This window comes from Anguilla anguilla, chromosome 2 (assembly GCF_013347855.1).
Source record: "Anguilla anguilla isolate fAngAng1 chromosome 2, fAngAng1.pri, whole genome shotgun sequence".
Lineage (NCBI taxonomy): Eukaryota > Metazoa > Chordata > Actinopteri > Anguilliformes > Anguillidae > Anguilla > Anguilla anguilla.
In genome coordinates this window covers 15391992-15412329 of record NC_049202.1, presented here as the reverse complement: position 1 = coordinate 15412329, position 20338 = coordinate 15391992, and the positions used below count along the sequence as shown (strand labels likewise).

Below are 20338 nucleotides of genomic sequence, written 5' to 3'. Positions count from 1 at the left end.
TCCTCAGTATTAAGTATCAAATTTCAGCATGTGTGATGTGTCAATGTATTGGAAACAAAAAGCTTCAGTGTTGAATAAATAACAACTGTTATGCATCTGAGATTCAATGCATTTAATACAGTAGTACAAACTGCATTTACAAAGACATTGCAAACCTCAAAAGCACTCCATGATGAGAGACACCTGAAGCAAGTGATGTAGCGGACAACAAGCTCCAGCGACAGACTCGGTACAACAACTCAAAATCTCAAGAGAAAATAATGGCAGTTTTTTTTTTATCTTGGTTCAAGGTCAGCCGTCACGCAGTACTGAGGATGTTTCATTCCGCAAGGTACGTTTGGTCAGAAACACCATTACAAAGACCTTTCATTATATAAAAAGAGCTGTGGTAAGCACCTCTAATAACTGTACAGTCAACCCTCTTTATGTCTGCTCAGAGGCAGAGCCAAAATTGGCAATAAAACAAGGAATGGAATGATAATGATGGTATGTATAATGACCATTATTTTAATGACAGGCATTTATTAAAATAGAATACTGAATGGTCTGTGACAGTGGTGTTATAAAAGGTGTGCCAATACAGTAGGTGATATGCATAAAGTTTCTGAACAAAGCAACGTTTATTCATCTTGTGTTGTATTGACATATTTTTCTCACATATTCTTGTGCTTTTCTCTTTTTTGTTACCACTTTTTGGTTTGATCAAAATGTAGACTATATGTAGATTAGGCTATATAATTATTTTGACCAAATATCTGCCAGACGTATGTCCATTTGCTGAAGTCACCTGGTGACTATTATTTCCTGATCAGAAATATCCATGGTTTTCTAATCAATATATGGCACACCATCAAGCACAAATCACACAAATGTCAAAATAAGTACAACAATGAAACTGTTCAAAAATATATCTGCGGTGGTTCTGCCGCTCTTGCATTATAATAAAATATGTACATATTAACACATTGTTTCAATAATAACCTCTAGCTCCCTATGAAGAACAGATCCATCTACACCTGACAGTGTGCATCGGGTAGTGTGCTTCAGATTATGTGCAGCCTCTTCATCGAACATTCCCCACAGTCCTTCAGACAAAACTATAAATATAATTCTATTATTCTTAAATTCTGAAGTTGTGATAGTTTGTTGAGCAGAAGTACCAGTGTGCACAGATTAACTGCCAAGCCCATGGTCTCTATTCCTCTTGTTTAACTTTTTTTCTGTTTGTTTGTATTTATTTGTTTTTGTTATTATATAATCTAATTTTTAAATATAATTCTCCTTCTGATTTGTCTAATGGAAATATAATTGTCTGTATGTATTGTATTTAAGGTCTGTATTTCTGTAAATTTATACCTGTCATAGATGCCCTCTGAGTATGCAACAAGAGAGACTCAGGGTAAGGAAAAAAGACAAGACATAATCCTTTTCACATCAGAAATAGAAATTTCCAAAAAATGTGAACCAAACTGTACACAAATAGAACTTAACATTTGCACATGACATGTTGGGATGGGGAGAGGGCATCTACAATAGTACATAAATAATTTTTACAATAACTACAACATTATAAATATCACATGGATTGTAATTTTAAATATAACTCAACCGGGTTTAACAAATTAAAAAGAAATACAAAATAAAAGTACATTATAATAATGTACTGTACAAGAAATGCTACTGTGATGATGCAAACTTTTTTTTTTTAAACTAACAAAAAAAAAAAACAAATAATACTGTTAAATTCCATGACAAAATAATTAATTTACATCATGTCAAATTTACATTTGCATTTTAGTGAATTTGACATTTACAATTTCAATTGAGTAAAATAAGTATGTCACAATATGGTACAATTATTATGCATTTTTAGTTACATTAAAGACAAGTGCATAGCTAAATTGAAGATTATGTATTTCCGTTCAGAAAAAAACTATATCCTGACCAAAAGGCATTTTTAGACAGAATTTTGAACAACATACACAATTAAGGCAGATTTTAATTTCTTCATTTGAAATTGGCATAGTCAGAGAATATATCAACAAAATCTTGTACCACTCTGTAGCAGAAGTCGTATTGTTCCTGAAAAAATAGAGAAATTAGTCAGCACAGAAAACTGAATTCAAAAAACTTTAAAAAGCAGCCTCAACTTTCTTAATTTACACAGTCATTGTCAATATGAGAAAATGCTTACAAAAACAATAATAATACATTCATCAATGTTCTCTCACTTTCCCTTTTTACTTCTGAATTTACTGATGCGAATCAATAACACCAATGTTTCCCAGCTCTGGTTCTTGTGGACCTCAAAAGCAGATTTGTATCCACCATTTGGAAAGCAAGAACAAGGTTTTTTATAATCTCTAAAGGATATTACCTAATCACGTAAAAATAATTTGTTTAAATCATACGGTTAATATCTCGGTGTAATGAAAACAGAACACCATTCGGCAGGACGCCGGGTTGCTGTATAATATAAAAACAGCAGTCTCTGATCGCAACTGCAGATGGGATTCTGGGTAAACATTGACTTCCTGCACGCGGAGGACGTCATCACTTCCTGCGGAGTACGTACCACGGTCTGCACCATGTGCGGTCTCTGCATCCGTAAACTCTTGACGGTCTGGAACACATCCAGCAGGCCTTCAGCCTTGACTCGCTCTAGGATGTTGCTCAGAGCGATGAAAGTACCTGTACGCCCAGCGCCAGCACTGTGAAAGAAACATGGGGTCGGAAGTGTTACCTTAGCGACAGGCAGCGCCAGCGCCACATCATTACCAAAATAGCACTGACCCTCCTGCTGCCGCTAATGAGAAAGGTTTGTCACCCTTTAGAGAGAGAAGTGTTCGTACGAATCATGGCTGGACGAAACTTATAAACTCAGTCATGTAAGACCTAAATAATGATAAGGAAATTGCATTGGCAAGGTACATGAATCAAAAAGGACGTGTTAATATTCAACAGACTATTTGTGTTGCTACTTTCGTGCTACTTTAAATACATTTTGTTTCAAAGTTACAACTTTTGTGTTACAAAAATACAATTAATGTGTTACAAAGGAAGATTTTTTGCACAGACTGTGTTGAGTACTACAAAATGTAAAAAAAATGGCACCTGATGTGTTGTTTTTATCACCTGTTTTGAGAGTGAAGTAATCCTACACATGCCATAACTTGTTTTTGTTGCAGTACATTTTTTTTTACTTAGTATTCTTACAGTGTGATCACATGACTATTAGTGTGACCATTGAATGGCGTTTGTGTAAACAGTGTCACAGCCACAGCGTCCTATATAATGGCGGTTGTGGAAACGGTGACCTACAGTATGCCACAGCCGCAGCCTGCTCTGTTTGATTGTGTTTTTGTTCATAATCTGCCGAGGGGAAAATGTTCTTTGTGACTGTGTCGACCCGGACCTGCAGTGCACAATGATGGGGTGGTTTCCGGACTGCTGCTGCTGTTTCTGCACGGCGGCGATGATGTCGATCATCCCCTTGCCGTCGGTCGGGATGCCGATTTCCGGCCAGCCGTGGAAGTGGAAGTGGCGAACCAGCCGCGTCTGCTTTTCCTGGCGATGGAAAGGGACACGCGCGTCACTCACGGCGAGACGTGTCGCTGGCTCCGTTCCGGCGGAATGGGCGCCACGGCGCAGAGAACTCACCGAGCCGTACGTTAGCACCAGGTCCCGCAGGCTGAAAGTGTCGCACAGAGTGTCAGACTTGATTTCTACGGTATAGTTGCCGTATGTTACAGTGTCCTCTGTTGGCCAGTACTGGAAACACTTGTCCTGTGAATGGGAGACACAAGTATATAACCTAAAACTAAAACATGTTACACCTGAGAAAGTACTTTGAGGTAATTTGAAAATATCCAAAGGTCAGAGGTCATCTTGCTTACTCTTTTGACCACCATGTTAGTTTTCTTTTGTTTCTTTTTTTGTTTGTATGTTACTCAGTAATCCATTTATAACTGATTAAAAAGAGATCACCGTTGAAACGATTGAGATGCTTTGTTGTGAGACTATCTGGTAACATTTGGACCCCAGGTCCCTCTGAAACACACATCGCACTCGTGCGACGCTGCGAGGTCGTCCTTCCACGGAGCTGAGCTCGGCAAACAGTACCTGCTCCCTCTCCTGCAGCTCGGTCAACATGACGATAGAGTGACACTTCCACTCCCACACCATCCTCCAGAAGTCATCCACCGTGTGGGACAGTGGTCCCTGCGTGGCAATGAAGTAGTCCTTCTGCCTGTAACCCTGGTGAGAAAGACCATGATACACAAGCTCAAAGCTATGTCTCCATTAGAGTTGAGCTAACGCTAACACTACAGATGGGCTGTTGGATCTGGGTAATTACTTTCTCGCAGTGGCACAGAGGCTTCAATGCTTTCGGTAAGCCTAATGTTTCTGACTGTTTTGTTCTTATACCTCAGCCTCATAACGGCTTCCTTGGCTTTCATTGGCACAACTCTGGTCCTCATGTTGACTAATGCCAATAACAGACTCCAAAGGCAATCAAAAGCCTAGAATCAAAGCTAGATACTGAAAGCTTACTTATACTTGCACTAAGGAACCAATTTTATACATCGGACTAATCAGAAACACCTTGTGAATTGTTTGATTACAAATCTGAAATTGTGGAGTACAAAGCCAAATCAAGAAAGAAATATATATTTGTCCCAAACATTATGGAGCTCACTGTACTGTATGTAACATTGTTCACTGCACACTGTTCAAAGCAGGAGGCAGACATCTGTGACTACCTGTGATTTCACCCAGATAGTCACTGATGTTTGTCATACCAATTAGGACACAACACACAATGAACCCTTCTAGTGATTTAAAATGGAGTACTGGAGTTAGGCGACATTAGCAATTCGCTAAATATGAACCATATGGAGACGCTATTTTTACTGTACTTCATTGCCAAATCAGCTCTAACAATAAATTTAAATACCAGGAAAACGGGTGAGGTAGTGGCTGGTAAGGAAGAGGAAGCAAAAGAATTTCACTGTGCAGTTCCAGGAAATGTTGAAGTTACACAACAGCTTGGCTCTGTTCTATACCGGGGCTTAAAAAAAAATCCCAGATTGCAATGTCAGTCAGGAGGAGAGCTCTATTTGTGTTTACAGATGTCTGAAACCTACATGGGTGATACCATCTGAGCTAAATCGGCGAGGCCAGATTGTCATCCGGGGGTAAGGAGGCAAGCACAGAGCGCCTTTCAACCCACAAGGTGCAAGTCTGCGCCTGTCTACCAGCAGTGCTGCTGCTTTCAACGAGCTACTGGCACTGTACCAAACATGTCTGACATATTCCATATATGAGGTATGTGCACCGATTTGAAAAATAAAAAGAGGTATGCGCACTTCACACAGCAGTGTGATTTTGGGAGGAAAAACAAAAGGAATACTTACGTCTATGAAAGATGCGTTTATGTAATCTGTGAATTCCTGGCCTCTTTTCATTGACAGAATTACTCTGTTGAAGTCATCTGTGAAGATAAAAAATTATGGAAATCAGCAATGGAAGCAGTGGAGCCCAGGGTCAGTCCGTGTCAAAGCCTTCGCCCATCTCCAACTGACAAACCTGCCATTTAAAGGTCACAGTCTTCAGCTGTCTGAGCCTTAATGGCGACTATCTACTTTGCTCTTGTAAGGGCATTTGTGATTCATGGACAGATCCACCACACTAACTTGCTGAAATGTTCATCGAAATCCAATCTGTTAAACATAATTTGCGAGGTAGGCGAGACTGAGTAATGAAAATGTATCATTGAGCAGAAGGACGGCAAATCAATGAAAGTTTATTAAATAAGACGGCCGGCAGATTGGATGGAAGATATTTCAGTGTCAATATGTCAAGGTTTTCCCTCTGAGCATGAATACAAAATTATAACCGGGAAGATATATAGGCATTTGGACCCATTTCAGCATATAAATATCAACTGCACCAACTGCTTAGTCTGGGGAATGAGAGGCTAAAAGGACAAAATCGCGATTGGATGAAAGTCTCTGACCTGTTGGCTAATATCTATTTTCATTAAATTTATCTTGTTGCTTGTTTAATGTGAATTCAAAAATATCAATACATTTCTGACTATTATTTCCAGACTAAAGCCCACTGAGCATGCCCACTCTATATACTGTATATATTGACTATTCACAAAGCTCAGCAACAACACACAGGATTGAGTTACAGTGCTTTTGGATTCTGAAAGAGCTATTTTGTTAGTGGTCGTGCTCCTCCACCCTAAATGCTAGTTCACGCTAGCCAATTATTCCGAGTTTGATCAAGATTCAAGTTTATAAATGTATCTGTATTAACAGTCTGTTTGCAATAGTGTCACAACTATGCTAGTTAAAACCACTCTGAAAAAACAAATTAGAGCGCGCAGAGAAATATGTTTACACGGAATAATCTGTAGAACACGGTTCTTCTTCATGTTGGCAGGAAGGTTCCCCGTTCTCATGTTCTCTTTCATTATCCGCATGTTTGTCAATTTCTGGGGAGAAACAAAAATGAAATCAAACACTGCTCAAACACTTCTAAATTCCTAAAAGGAATCAAACAATAAACTTAGCGCATCCAAAAAGCTTAAGGCACTGTTGCTGGGAGATTCAGTTTAGAAGTATTTTATTACCTTCTAAAATGAAAGCTAAAAGACAAAAGGTTCATACGTCTGTAGAACCGGTAGACATTATTTCATGTCTGTTTGGGAGAAACATTGTACCATTGCTGATTTGCTTAAATGGGCACTTTTTTGCACCACATACAAAGCCATCTTGTGTATGTGCCATTGGATGTCATCAGAAAGCTGCATGGTCTGCACACATACAGCTTAAACCAGCCTGAAGAGGCATGGTACATACTACATCAATAAGTTATATCGCTACATATGCTTGAGCAGGACAGCGGTGTGGAGCTGCTCTTACTTTGAACTCCTCCTCCAGCCCTACTCTGTCGAATGGCGCCGAGGTGTTATGCAGCTTCTGTAGGTGCCCCTCCAGGGAGGACACGTCAAGCTCTGTGTCACCGTAGAGGTAGTATTCCAGCAGTGCCTGGTAGATGAACGAGTACTGCATCTGTGTGCCAGAGAGAGAGAGAGAGAGAGAGAGAGAGAGAGAGAGAGAGAGAGAGAGAGAGAGAGAGAGAGAGAGAGAGAGAGAGAGAGAGAGAGAGAGAGAGAGAGAGAGAGAGAGAGAGAGAGAGAGAGAGAGAGAGAGAGAGAGAGAGAGAGAGAGAGAGAGAGAGAGAGAGAGAGAGAGAGAGAGAGTTTAGTTTACGAGGAAAACAGATAGACAGATAGACAGACAGACAGACAGATAGACAGATAGATAGATAGATAGATCTCTTGCAACAACAAATGCCACTGATTAAACGTCAAGGAAAAGCAGAATCACTGAGCATCAATTCCCGGAACTCAGCCCATTCAGAGCTTCCCCGCCCGTGCCCTCACGAGGCCCCACTCACGTCCGTCTGAACCAGCTGCGAGCGCTGCTCCCGTATCCTGGACACGAAGCCGAAGACGTCCACCGTCTGCTCGGCGTGCATCATGTCGATCATGGCGTCGATGACGATGAAGGTCCCTGTCCTGCCCACGCCGGCGCTGTGGAGAGGAAGAGAGGTGGCGCAATGTTCACTCGCACATCCGCTCAGACATGACCTTCAACTGTTTACATTTCAAACTGAAAGGGCCAAACACAGAGAAGTCAATGAAATTGACACAAACCGATCTGTTCCATGTTACATTGTTACAAGTTACACTGGATTAGAATTTCTGTGGAATTACTACACATGTACAATTACAACTTTACAATTAACTACAAATTTACAAATGTACAATTAAAAATAAATTGACAGAGGTAGATTGACAGGTGAGGTGGCAGAAAATGGCGACGCCCATGAATACCTGCAATGCACCACAATGGGGCCGGCGAAGGACGGGTTGACCGTCTTCACCTTCTTGAGGAACTTGAGCATTCCTATGGGGGAGAAGGGGACCCCAAAGTCCGGCCAGCTGGTGAAGTGAAGCTGTGTGACCAGTCTGGGCGTCTTGGAGCCATCACTGGCCTAAAAAAAGAGTCAAAAGAGACACCTGAAGCAACAGGAAGCATGTACAGGAAGGACACCTGCCCTAAGAAGACAATACATCTCAAGCTTATTCTCAAATGGAGTGTAGTAAGGCCATTGTAAAATGATACTTTTGGGATTAATTATCTCAGGATCATGAGACAGGAGACAATTAGTTCAGCATTCCCATGCAATCAAAAATGATTCAAGATGCCTGAAGGATTTCAAAAAGTATATATGTGAGTAATGTAGAGAAGATAACATGCTATGTTGCTAGGACTTGATGAACTGTTCTTATCTTTGATCGGTATAGCTTCTTTATGTGCTAATTTCAGTCTGTTCTTGCTTAGTGATACTAAACATGTATTGCCAGGAGTTATAAATAGTGTATTAAATCTGCGGTGAATGCTATTATGACAACAACGATTCATGTGACAGCAAATTAATTGAATATATAAATAAAAGCAAAATGAGAACTGCAAAATGATTTTAGTTGAGTGAAAAGCAAAATGTTGACTTTTCCAGCCTAGTATTCATTTCATTGAAGGAACAACGTTTTCAGAACAACAGTCTAATTTCTAGTTTATCATTCATATTATGGAAGCACTTGTCATCCGGTTAGAAAATGGATAGATGGATGGACTTCTCATCTGCTTACTACAAATGTAGAAGACGTCATTACAGACCAGTACCACTGCTGAATTACTACTATAGGCCAAACATTACTGTGGATATGCAGCCTGAGGAGGAGCGGCATCAAATTGCATAAATATAGAGCATGCACTGTAGCATGAATGCAAACATATTGCACATAGGCGAGCAGTGTTGGGCTGAATGGCCTGTTCTCGTCTTACATTATGTTATGTTATGTTATGTTATATTGCCTGAATGGAGTTTCAGACATCACGCTCATCAATAATACAGTCACAACAGAATGATGGGCCACTGACTGCAGTATCTGAAACTCCATTGGTAACGACTGCAAACAGAAAACAACTCAAGAGGACCCCATAAATTGGAAACACAAGCTATTACAATGCCGTTCGCGTGCCAAAGCCCTCAGCAATTTCACCTGGCAGAAAAAAAAACATTACATCAGATATCAGAATAGCCTTGCGTTACGGGGAGAAGTCACATGATTGAGACTGTCTGATTCTCCGCATGTCACGTTTCTTTCACGTTTCCACCGCATTATAGAATTTGTAGTGCGTTCTCACAGAGGAAATTCATCTGGCAACCGCGCCCTGACGGCGTCAAAGAAAGCTGTCGGCTCTGTCGCACTTACATATTGCACACAGAACTTCCTAATGGTGTAGTCCACCAGCACAGTGAAGTCCTCCACGGCTACACGCACACTCCCATACGTCCAGCAGCCCTGGTCTGGCCAATACTGATAACACTTGTCCTGTGGAGACACAAAAACAGTCATCGCTTCGAGTAAGTCACAGTAATTAACGTTGGGGGTGTTAAACACTAGTAACAACGACAACTGAATCTCTACGTACAATATACAAATTTCCATTGTGAATGCTAAAATTGCAGTTCGCATCATGAGTGGAGGGGAATAAAGTACATCGGAACTTCCATTATTTTCAGTGTCCAAAATTTAAAAGTCTACATATAGACACTGACACATGCTACTCGGGATTCAGGGAAGATTTAGATGTTCCGCTCCTGAATAAAAAGACGTGGAGATGATAAACCTGACTGAATCTGACAATCTGTTTATGCCTCAGTGCAACTCTGGAGAGGGAGCGAAGCTCTGCAATGCGAGCAGTAGCATTTCAAAGGTGACTTTTAAGACAACGGCTTCGTAAAATCAGGAAACCTAATCTGGCCGACTGTCAATCTGAATTACTCTGCCTGTGAGTGGGGGGGGGGGATCAAACCACTTAATGAGAGCCCGCTAACTAATTATGATAAAGCCTTGGAGGGCTTTATTAACTATTATTTAAGCATTGATTTCGAGTAGTGCAAAAAGCAGATTTTAATCTCCCTTCCATTCTGTCTGTATTGATTTCTCCTCAGTGCCGTAATGCATTCAGAGACTTAATTCCAGGTGAAGACACACGTGGAGCCCACCGAAACTGAAAGGATGCCATTTTAAGCTTGCGGACAGATCTGACGTCACTTGTGTTTGAGGTAAAAACCAAATGTCAAAAATAATTTGGGGCCCCAGAGTGTCTCGGTTAGAAAAGGCGCCCACCTCAATTGCAGGCTAAGGACAAAGCCAAAGCACCTGAGGACACAATCTACACAATTTGCGGACAATAATCCAGTGCCGTCTAGCCACTCTACAGTTTTCTACAGGCTACCTAATGTGTTCAGAGAATAGTGCACCTCTCTTTACACGGTACTACCCATAGGAAAGCAAAATCCAAGAAGAGATCTCATAGTTGTTTCTTTCATTTCTCCTAGACACAAATTAGCTATTTTTAATACTAAGGTGAAACCAAAGGCTTTTTCTCCTACTTCTCAAATTAAACTCAGGAGAAACAACCACATATAATCTCATTTATGTCTTACTCTGATCAAAACAAGAGATCTCTAAATGATCTTAAATAAGACTAATTTAGGTCTCCTGAACATGGGACCATGAGATCAGAGAAAGAGCTCAAAGAAAACTCAGCTATGACTCCTAGGATCTCATGATTCTTTTCAAATATGTCTCAGTTTTCTCATAGTGACCTCATGAGAAACAACCGCACCTCAATTCAATATCAATATCAATATATTCGTCTTACTGAAGTCTCAAATTCATTCTCTCATTATCTCATCGTTTCTCCTAAGGGGGTTTTAGGAGCAACAATTCAGATTGAAGTGACCTCAAAAAGATGTACAATTGAGATCTTACTACTTTCTTAAGAGTTAAAGAAAAGACTATCCTGAGCAAAAGAGTTTTCCTCTGGGTAGTTCTCACACGACGTGGTTTTTGGCATGACTGCAGGCGAGTGGATTAAAGTGCGCACACTTCAGCTGCACTGCTCCCAATGTGGATAGCATTGAAATGAGTGCACAGCACACCAGGCGATTTCAAAAGTGAGAAAAAGTAGGGAAACCCCTCCCTGCCTAAGCTGGAACTCGCACCTTACTTGCACCATACTAGCACCTTTACGGACCCCCTGGACCCGCTCGTGACTTTCGAAAACTGTCCCTGTTTTAACCCCTTAGTTACGCCCCTTCCTTCAAGCAAGAAGACATTTTGATTCAGCTCTTTTAAATTTTACACTGGCATTGCCATTAACTTCCACCTGCAAATATCGCTAATGAGACAACCACAGTAATGACCAGAAACACTTACTTCTTTTCTTTCTTTCAGATTTGTCAGCATCACGATAGTTGCAGCCTTTTGCTCCCATACCATTCTCCAGAAGTCAGCTACTGTGTCCTGTTTAGGTCCTGTGACACACAAACATGTGCTAAGTATTTTGAGTCTGAACCATACTAACCTTCAGTATTTTATTTGTCAACCAAGGGCAAACAACAAAGAAACAGTCACAGAACTACTTGAGTATATGTGAAAATAATTATGCTATAACCTTTACCTTGTGCTGCAATGAATTTGTTCTTTTCTTTGTAGCCCTAGAATAAGAGGAAGTGTCATTAGTACACATTCTCTATATAAAGCATGCAGAATGGGCACTGGTTTCTAGGACTGCAACAGTTTCCAGATAAACTGCAGCGTGCGCAATACCTTACACAGAACTCACATCAATGTATGAGCCGTTGACATAGTCAGAACACAAGGCTCCGTCAATCTGTGTTAAAACCACCCTCGAATGGTCATCTGTTGAAAAGAGAGATATGAATAGATTCAACATTTTTAGATAGATAGAAGGAACATTATTTGTGGCAGTAGATAGATAGATAGATAGATAGATAGATAGAGATAGATAGATAGAAAGAACATTATTTGTGACATTCTGTACGCATAGAAACAAGCACTGTCCACACCTTGGAAAAAAAACACCCATAAGAGTCAGTACTGTCCACATAAAAGGAAAACAGTGAGGGACATTTTAAAAAATCCATATAGTCCTTAAACGTTATTCAGAAGAAACAAGAACTGCCAGTGCACAGGCAGAAAACAAAACAATGGAAACAGTAATGTAAATTCACTTAATTGGGTGCTGGGTGCGGTGGCATGAGGGTATACCAACGTCTGGAATTTTCCAAGAGGGATATGACAACACCCTTCCACGAGAAAGCCAGTCAACACATTTAGCTGGTGGAAGTGTAAAACATTCCTCAGACATCCTTCCAGAACATCCCAGGGAGAAGCATCCCACCATGGACACCGCTTGCTTTTGAAAAATCAGCGAGGTCAGCTTTCTCGGTTGATTAAGTTCCTGCAGAACTTGCCCCGACATTCTGACCTCTTTTACGATAACAGCCACACTTTTGCGGAGGCCTCTTATTTTTATACATGGTCATTCTCTTCCCTCATTTAGCAACCCGGTAGTTGATTTCATTGTTTTGTTCACTGTCTCTATGTAGTTTACCAGAACGGTGCAAGAAAAGACTAACAGGCAGTGTAGTATAATGGGTAAGGTAATGTTCTTGTAACCTAAAGGTCACAGGTTTGATACCCGGGTAGGACACTGCCGTTGTACCCCTTGAGCAAAGTACTTAACCTGAATTGCTTCAGTTTAATTACATTGATTCAAATTGCTTTCATTGCATTTTTAAATTCAGTATATATCCAGCTGTATAAATGGACGCAATGTAAAAGCTATTTAAAAACGTGTGTAAGTGACTCTGGATAAGAGCGTCTGCTAAATGCCTGTAATGTAATGGAATGAGCAACCTGTCCTCAGTACTCCTATGGATTCCTTGCGATGTCAGGGTGTTCGACAAAAAGCAATAAAAGACACAGAAGGGCAGGTTAATGGCTGTGACCAGAGAAGTCACTGGAAGCAATGAGAGAGACCCAGAGAGCAGGTGTGCACTGAAAACAGAAGTGGATTCAAAACAATTCAACAGGAGTAAAAGGAGGAATTAGGAATTCAGCGATCTCCAGCAAAGATAATCGAGGGGAAAGAAGACACGGCTTTATTAAGAGACATAAAGCAGAAGTGAAAAAGGGATGCGATAATGAGAGAAGATAAACGACTGAGATGAGCTTTTTGTCTGATTCCCCCTGCTTTGGTTTTTGCTTTTATTTATGTAAAGCACACTGGGTTGCCTCTGTGCATGAAGTGTGCTATATACATACATTTTGATTGATTGATTGATTGATTGATTGATTGATTGATTGGTTGGACTCTCATGGAACATGAACACGAGAGCCTTTTTCGAAATTCACACAACTTATGAGTCAAACTGCCACATGCCCCTGACTAACTGTGTATCACATCAGACATGGGGACAATTCGCTGCATTAACCACAAGACACAACGGGAAGTATGATCTACAGATTGTGTGAAGTGTGACACAGGCTCATGTCATTTCCTGTTTCCTGATTTGAACTGCCAGGCTGCATCACACACAGTTTAAATTCTATTAAATTTTTCACAGTATGTGCAGAACGGGCCACTCACATGGAAGAATATTGGGATATCTATTCTTTTCTCTGTTGTCATCTTTGTTGGCCTCCTCGCATGTGCCCTGCAAGTACCCGCCAGGCAAAGACTGGAAGAAAATTTAAAAAAACAGCGTATACCACCACTGTAAGGCACTACTGAGATCCACATTAAACATTACGAACACCCGCTTCTACAAAGGTTAGCAAGCCACTGTGAAATCTGCCACAGTGATATACATTTACTGGCAATGCTTTTGTATAGCGCTTTGTTGTACAGCCTGACCTCATTTCCTCTTGGGCGTAAACAGAAACAAAGGGAAACACTCCTTTATGTGCCCATATATATGAGAGCTAGCATAAACATCCTCTCTATCAGATACTGGAACACCATGCGTTAGAGCTAGAGCTACTCAGAGTAATTCAACAAAACAGGAACCTTATTAGTTTCGGGAAATTCAACAAATGAGCAATTCACGAAACAAGTGTGGAAAATATTGGTGGGATACATATGAAACATGATGCTGCCATCCAGGATTTCAATGAAAAAGTTAATTCAGCCATTCAAGGACATTATTGTTAAAGTGGTAGAATCCCATTAATCATAGCTCTGGATAAACTCAGAGTTTCCTAATAAAACTGCAAATCTCAATATAGTAAAAAGCCAATGGTAGAGTACCACAAATTCCAGAAAACCTGAAACTATGCTACTTTTCCCAAAAGAAAGGCTAACATCAGAAATTAATTTTCTTACAAAATAACCAATCTACTACTCCCTAGATTTATAGACATAAATATAACAGGCTATGCTCAGACACCATTAAAGCATACATTTATATTTTATTTTACATTTAAGAATATCAATAAGGCTAAATAAAACAGAAGAATGGTTCCATTCTTTTTGAGCGTACCCGTTCTGTTCATGAGCAAACTGTTCATGTTCATCAGAGCTGAACGTAGGCAGGTTTAGTGATTTAAAAAAACGTGCTACTTCAAATCTCACAAGTATAGCTATGAGAAAGTTGCCTTTCCATGGTGCTATGGGAGTCACACATCTAGCAGGCCACACAATTAGACGAAAGTAACCGCGAGTGTGGGTGCGAAAAGGCGATACGTACGTTGAACTCTTCGCGGAAGAGCTTCCCGTCGTCGGCCGAGCGCACCCGAACCTCCTCCTCCAGGCAGTCCAAGGGGAGGGGCAGGTACGTCTTGGACGCCGAGGGCGACCTCGGGAGCAGCACCACCGTCTGTTGCTCTGCGCGAGTGAGACAGGACACATTCAATCATCTGAACTCTGGGGGGCGCTGTCCAAATAGCATAAGGAGGCAATCAGTACCGTCCCATTCGTCGGACGTAACTGCGTCGGACCTTCAGGACATTTAATCTGATCGTTATTTTTAATCAATCCAGAGGTAATGGGGAAATGGGTCTTTGAAGCATGAATTCATGGATTCAGGAATTTTGGTTAAAAATTTTTATAATTAATGAGAGACTACCAGATTACATAAAAACCAAGCTAGGGTGGATACACAGTCTATTATTTCTGTCATCTGGGACAATGTCAGTATCAATTCATTGAACATATTAATAAATCTTAATCCTTACATATATTCCATTTCAAATATAATCACATAATCTAGATAACCAAGCATAGCCTTCTTATTAAATTTCTGGCAAAGCTTAAAAATATTACTTATATTACTACATTTCACATTCAAATAGGTCAATATCAATGTGCAAATTTCTTTGCATGAATATAAATGCTGCCAGAATAGACTGGAATCAAGAGGGTTTTTTTTATTATTTTTGAGCCAGTCTGATCATGCTTGTTACAGTTGCCAATTGCCAACACTTGCTCCAGAAACAAGAAAAAGAGGAGGCTAGGCTGCTGGGTGGCTCATTTGGTTAAGACACCATGCTGTAGTGCATGGATGAGCCCCACGGACTCGGATCGAATCCAGACTGTGCCAGTGCCGACTGTGGCCGGCATCTCCACTGGACAATCGGCACTCGTGGACAGCATGTCAAAACCACGTATGAAAGGTCTTCCTCTGATTCCACTCTATGCCAGCTTGGCTGTAGCTGTAGTTGTAGCCTATGGCGTGAACGTCTACACTGTCTCAAATCGGCAGTGGGGTCCACAGCCCTCGTTGCAGATAATTGGACATTCCATCCAAATCAGGAAAGGAATTCACCTATAAATTTAGCGCCAAATTGATTTTGAAAAAAGAATAGGCAAAACAGTTAGGGTAACGCTAACGATAACACCTCACCATTTAGAAATAAAAACCTACATGATTGGCTTTCATATTGGGGTTTACAATAGAAACCTTGTGAGTACGTTTTCATCAGCTGTTAACCTTTGAGAAGAGTCAAGCACCCTGTGCTGACTCAAACCGCGACCCCACCAGCAGAACGCTGACCGCCACACGACCGTTGTTAGCTTAGCTTAGTAAGAGAGAGCAGGAATAAGCAGCTAGGCGGTTCAGACAGGGTGGTTAGTGGCACAGCAAAGTCGCATTCTCTGCGCTCCGAATACCTGACCTTGCACGGGAGACGAGTTTAACTCTCCAGAACTGCCTCCGAGCGCCTTGCTGTGGTCTACAACACAACACAGACGAGGAGCCGGAGACAGACAGCAAGCAGCGTTAGACTGTCAACGGGTTTAACCACACTTACTGCACTGCTCATCACAAAATTAACGGCATTCACGTTATCACAGTACCCGATAAATAAATTGGAAAAATGAATAAACACATGAATATAATGAATAAACAATGAATAAATAAATAAATAGATGTCAATTGCACAATTGGAACACTAACATCAAACAGCCAGGGTACCTGTAAGCACAGGTTACCTAACCTTCTGTTCAAAGTACACACATATGAATATTAGCAGGTCTTGACATGCAGGGCCATGATGTGTTTAGCTTTTAGGTAAGATTCTGATGGTGAATAAAGGTTGAGGTCCCTTATTCTGAAAATGAACACAGTTCATCCCGCCATTTGTACAAGAGAAGGGCATCTTTGTTGAATCACGACTCAAAAAGAGTGAAAACCCAACCTTGACAACAGGCTGGAAATAATTCCTTCTGTGTTTGGGTGCATGCGGAAGTTGCAAGTCACAAGATACCAATCTTCAAACAGTAGGACTTCTATCAAATAACTGAGGAAACAGCTTCCACCAATCATTCTCAAACAAAAACGTGCCTTACACATCTAGAAATAACCTCAAAGTAAAATGTACCAGAAGGGATCTTATACTAATCAATTTTACAATATGTACACTCCACCATTAGAGCTACTGCAGCTAGTCAAGGTAATATGACTATCAGGTACTCTCTATGGCTGTCTGTATGGTTATCAAGCCAGGCTACACCAATAATAAATAATGTTGATGATAATAATAACATGTTTTATAATCTGTTTGCATTGCATCTATAGTCTTTTGTACTAAATTGCGGAGATAGAAATCACAGCGCTCACGGAACACAAAAAAAAGTAAGCTAACCTAAAGCTCAATATTCTGTGCTAACATCACAAACCAAACCCACAGGAAGCAGCACGTTACAGTTTTAGACTGCGGACCAGCAAACATTCTCTCAGTGTGTAGAAGTGTGAAGTTATGTTTAAAATGCCCCTTCTGACACCCTACTGAACAAACTATGTGTACAGACCAACGCTCCAGACTCAACAAAAACTATCTACCTTGCTCTTCCAAAATGCCATTTGGCATCTTCTTGTCGACTGTAGTGACAACTACCTTCCGCTGGTTCCTTAACCTAAAAATTAAACAGAAGACAGAGAGAGAAACAGAGGACGAGAGAGAGAGAGAGAGAGAAAGAGAGAGAGAGATTTAAGCCATTAAAACAACACTTCTACAACCTCTTCCTGTTGTCCGGAGAACAAACAGCCAAGCACGACCCACCATCTGAAACTGGATAATGTGTTCTTTCTCATGGGAGGGCCCCCGAGTTCCTTTATTTTCCTCGTTCGTTCTGTGCTACCCGCAGGGACGGCGTGCTCTGGCCCACCCTCGGCTTCGGCTTTCGGTTTTAGCTGCGCGAGTGCGCGCCATGCCCGGGGGGGGGGGGGGGGGGCTTGACGTCAGCATTTCCCCTCTCCGACTATGGCTCATGGCTCTTACCTGAGGAAGTACCAGGCCAGGAGCATGCCGATGACGACCACCAGAGACACCACCAGCACGGTGGGGAGGACGTAGGGGGATGCTTGTTTTTCTGGGTCTGGGGGTGGGGGGGGGGGGGGGCAGACAGACAAAAGGAACAGGAAGAGCCAGTGAAAGCAGGCGCGGAGGAAAGCCGCCGGTGGAGACAGCGGTCGGGTAAACATTGCCGTAGCGAGGCGGCTCTCTCCCGTCTACGCTCTCTCATCCCACATCATCGCTCGCCCCAGCTGTGACTCATCCACAGAGGAACACGCAGTTATTGGGCATAGTCTCTCGCTACTCAAAAAAGAATCACTTGTTCGACGAGCAAGTTCATATACACGTAAAATTTGGCCACACTTCTGCTTGTCAGCATGTGTTTTCAAGACAAAAAACCAGAGTAACTGACATTTTCCTGCTTGAGAATGACAACGTGCAACATCAAATTATAGCCTGACCTAACCCAAGCCGGTTCACCTTAGACGCAATAATGTGCAGTTAAAGAGACAGTTACACACCAAGTTTATTTCAGTGGTCTAGATGACAGTAATTAAACCGGCACAGAAATCTTGAGTGCTCATATAATAACATGTTTTCAATATGTAATTGATTGACAGGTATTCAGGTTTTTCAGCACAACCTGCATAAATGTGATGTAAAATGCAGACAAGACATTTAAAATGAAGACAAAGCACAAATGTAACTATTTCAGAGCTGAAAGTACAGCATTTCTAAAATGGATTGCTTTCATTGATATATGAAATTGGACAATGCCAACGTACATTTATTTTCATAATGGCCATATACTCTGAGATGTGTACCTCGTGCACTTACTTGTTGTGTGGTTTCCATTTGATAAATTGTTTGATTGTGTTGCCACGTCAACTAAAAACAGTAGCGGGACCATGGTGGCTACAGAAGAGAAAACAAACATGAAACTGAATTACAGTCAGCAAACACAATAACAAACATAGAAGATGGAGGGCATTCTGATTCAAATAATCAAGATGTTAACTAATAAGGTTACATTTAACCTTTTGCTTTTAAAAACAACCTCCTCAATTTGAGTTCTTCATTTAAACAGGCAAGGTAAAGAATTCTATAAAGTTCATTTAAAAACATGATTGCTTTATAACAATGACTCAATCAAGAAAAAAATTAAACAAAATGAAGAATACGCAGTTACAGTTTATATGGCAAAGTACACAATCAGTATGGATTTTCTTTTTTCTATATTTTTAGGCTCCACCTGCTTTATTATACATGCTCTACATTTTCCCCTACATACTCACTCCAAGTAACCCTTAAAACTTCCTTTTCCTCCATAAGATTGTACGATAACTTGGTTGTAGATATTTACCAAATGGATATTTAGATATTTACCAAAGGCTTAAAACAGCATCATGGAAACAAAACTATTAGCACAAGACGCTACATTTAAGGCAACCCATAGTAAGCTCAAACTCTTTCCACTAGGAGAATATTACAGTGTCTGTAACATTCAGAACATGCAAATGTGTTAAAAATGTACATAAGAAAAAAACCCCCAACCCCCCCCCCCCCCGTCCCCCCGTCCCCCCCCCCCCCCCCCCCCCCCGTCCCCCCATCCCCTTTGCCGATGACCTCAGCTCCAACCATGTGAAGGCATCAAGGCCAGGCAAGAACAAAACAAAACACTTCCTGTAAAATGATTCCATTGGGCAAAACGCGACATGCTGCACTATCACAGGATTCCACAAGAGGGCAGACTATTCATATGTATAAAATTAGGCTGCAGTACATCTCACAAAACACTCATCGACAGCATACAAACTGACAGAATATTCCTTAGTTGAGTTGAGTTATTTTACATAGTGTAACAGAATATAATATAAATATCAGAAATAATGTAAATATAAAACATATAAAGCATTTTCTGTATTCTTGTTCTAATGTTGACAACTAAAAAATCTAGCCTATAATTTGATTCAATTGAAAAAGAGAAGTGAAGTCACAGCAGATTTTTGTTATTGCAGATTTCGCATTTTTAGTTTACTTAAATTATTCCCTGCACACTGGCGAAGTATCGATATTGACCTAAAGACCCACTGCATCATGCAGCTTGACTTTAACCAAACACAGATAAATCACTAGTTGACCAGAGTCAGGGGTATAGCCTCAGCATAGGATGGGGGGAGTCCCTACCTAGCACTAACCACAGTGACAAGAAACCACTCAATAAATTCACCAGCAATGAGCCATTGCCTAAGCTGTTCCATTCCATAGTAGACACACTTCTGAGAACATCCTATGTTGCTTTAGTTTGACATATTACCCATGTATCCACAGCACGTATTATTATGGATAGTAACTGAAACTCTAGGCATTGTTCAAAGTTAGAACAGCAGTTGCTGGTCTGGGACCTGTGGCTTTCTGGTCGTTCAGTTATCTACCCACTGCGGAGTGCCAGCCCGACTGGAGGCAGTACCCGCGTTACACGAGACCCCGCACGCGTTCACGCTGCGCTGTGGCCGATCGCCTCTTCTGTTCACAGCGGGACTCACAAGCAAAGCTGCGCCTCTTTCATCTGCTCAAATT

The 20338-nt window shown here is 41.1% G+C and overlaps 1 protein-coding gene across 4 annotated transcripts in view; it reads right to left on the bottom strand.

Annotated features, from left to right (window-relative positions):
• Positions 1-94: 94 nt before the first annotated feature.
• ptprea (protein tyrosine phosphatase receptor type Ea) overlaps positions 95-20338 on the bottom strand; it is a 75623-nt gene continuing 55379 nt past the window's right edge. The window contains exons 3-22 of one of the 4 annotated variants that reach the window (XM_035404091.1): positions 18596-18673; positions 17744-17840; positions 17305-17378; positions 16139-16195; positions 14713-14849; positions 13614-13704; positions 11784-11860; positions 11619-11655; positions 11375-11472; positions 9359-9478; positions 7913-8073; positions 7474-7609; positions 6936-7085; positions 6412-6505; positions 5418-5494; positions 4123-4257; positions 3661-3786; positions 3416-3567; positions 2576-2711; positions 98-2082 (exon numbers count right to left, since the gene is read on the bottom strand). In XM_035404091.1, coding sequence (XP_035259982.1) covers positions 2008-2082; positions 2576-2711; positions 3416-3567; positions 3661-3786; positions 4123-4257; positions 5418-5494; positions 6412-6505; positions 6936-7085; positions 7474-7609; positions 7913-8073; positions 9359-9478; positions 11375-11472; positions 11619-11655; positions 11784-11860; positions 13614-13704; positions 14713-14849; positions 16139-16195; positions 17305-17378; positions 17744-17840; positions 18596-18673 — 2108 coding nt within the window. In that variant the 3' untranslated portion in view covers positions 98-2007. Of the gene's footprint in view, positions 2083-2575; positions 2712-3415; positions 3568-3660; positions 3787-4122; positions 4258-5417; positions 5495-6411; positions 6506-6935; positions 7086-7473; positions 7610-7912; positions 8074-9358; positions 9479-11374; positions 11473-11618; positions 11656-11783; positions 11861-13613; positions 13705-14712; positions 14850-16138; positions 16196-17304; positions 17379-17524; positions 17656-17743; positions 17841-18595; positions 18674-20338 lie in introns of those variants that run through there. The other 3 variants (XM_035404093.1, XM_035404092.1, XM_035404094.1) reach the window with 3 other exon arrangements.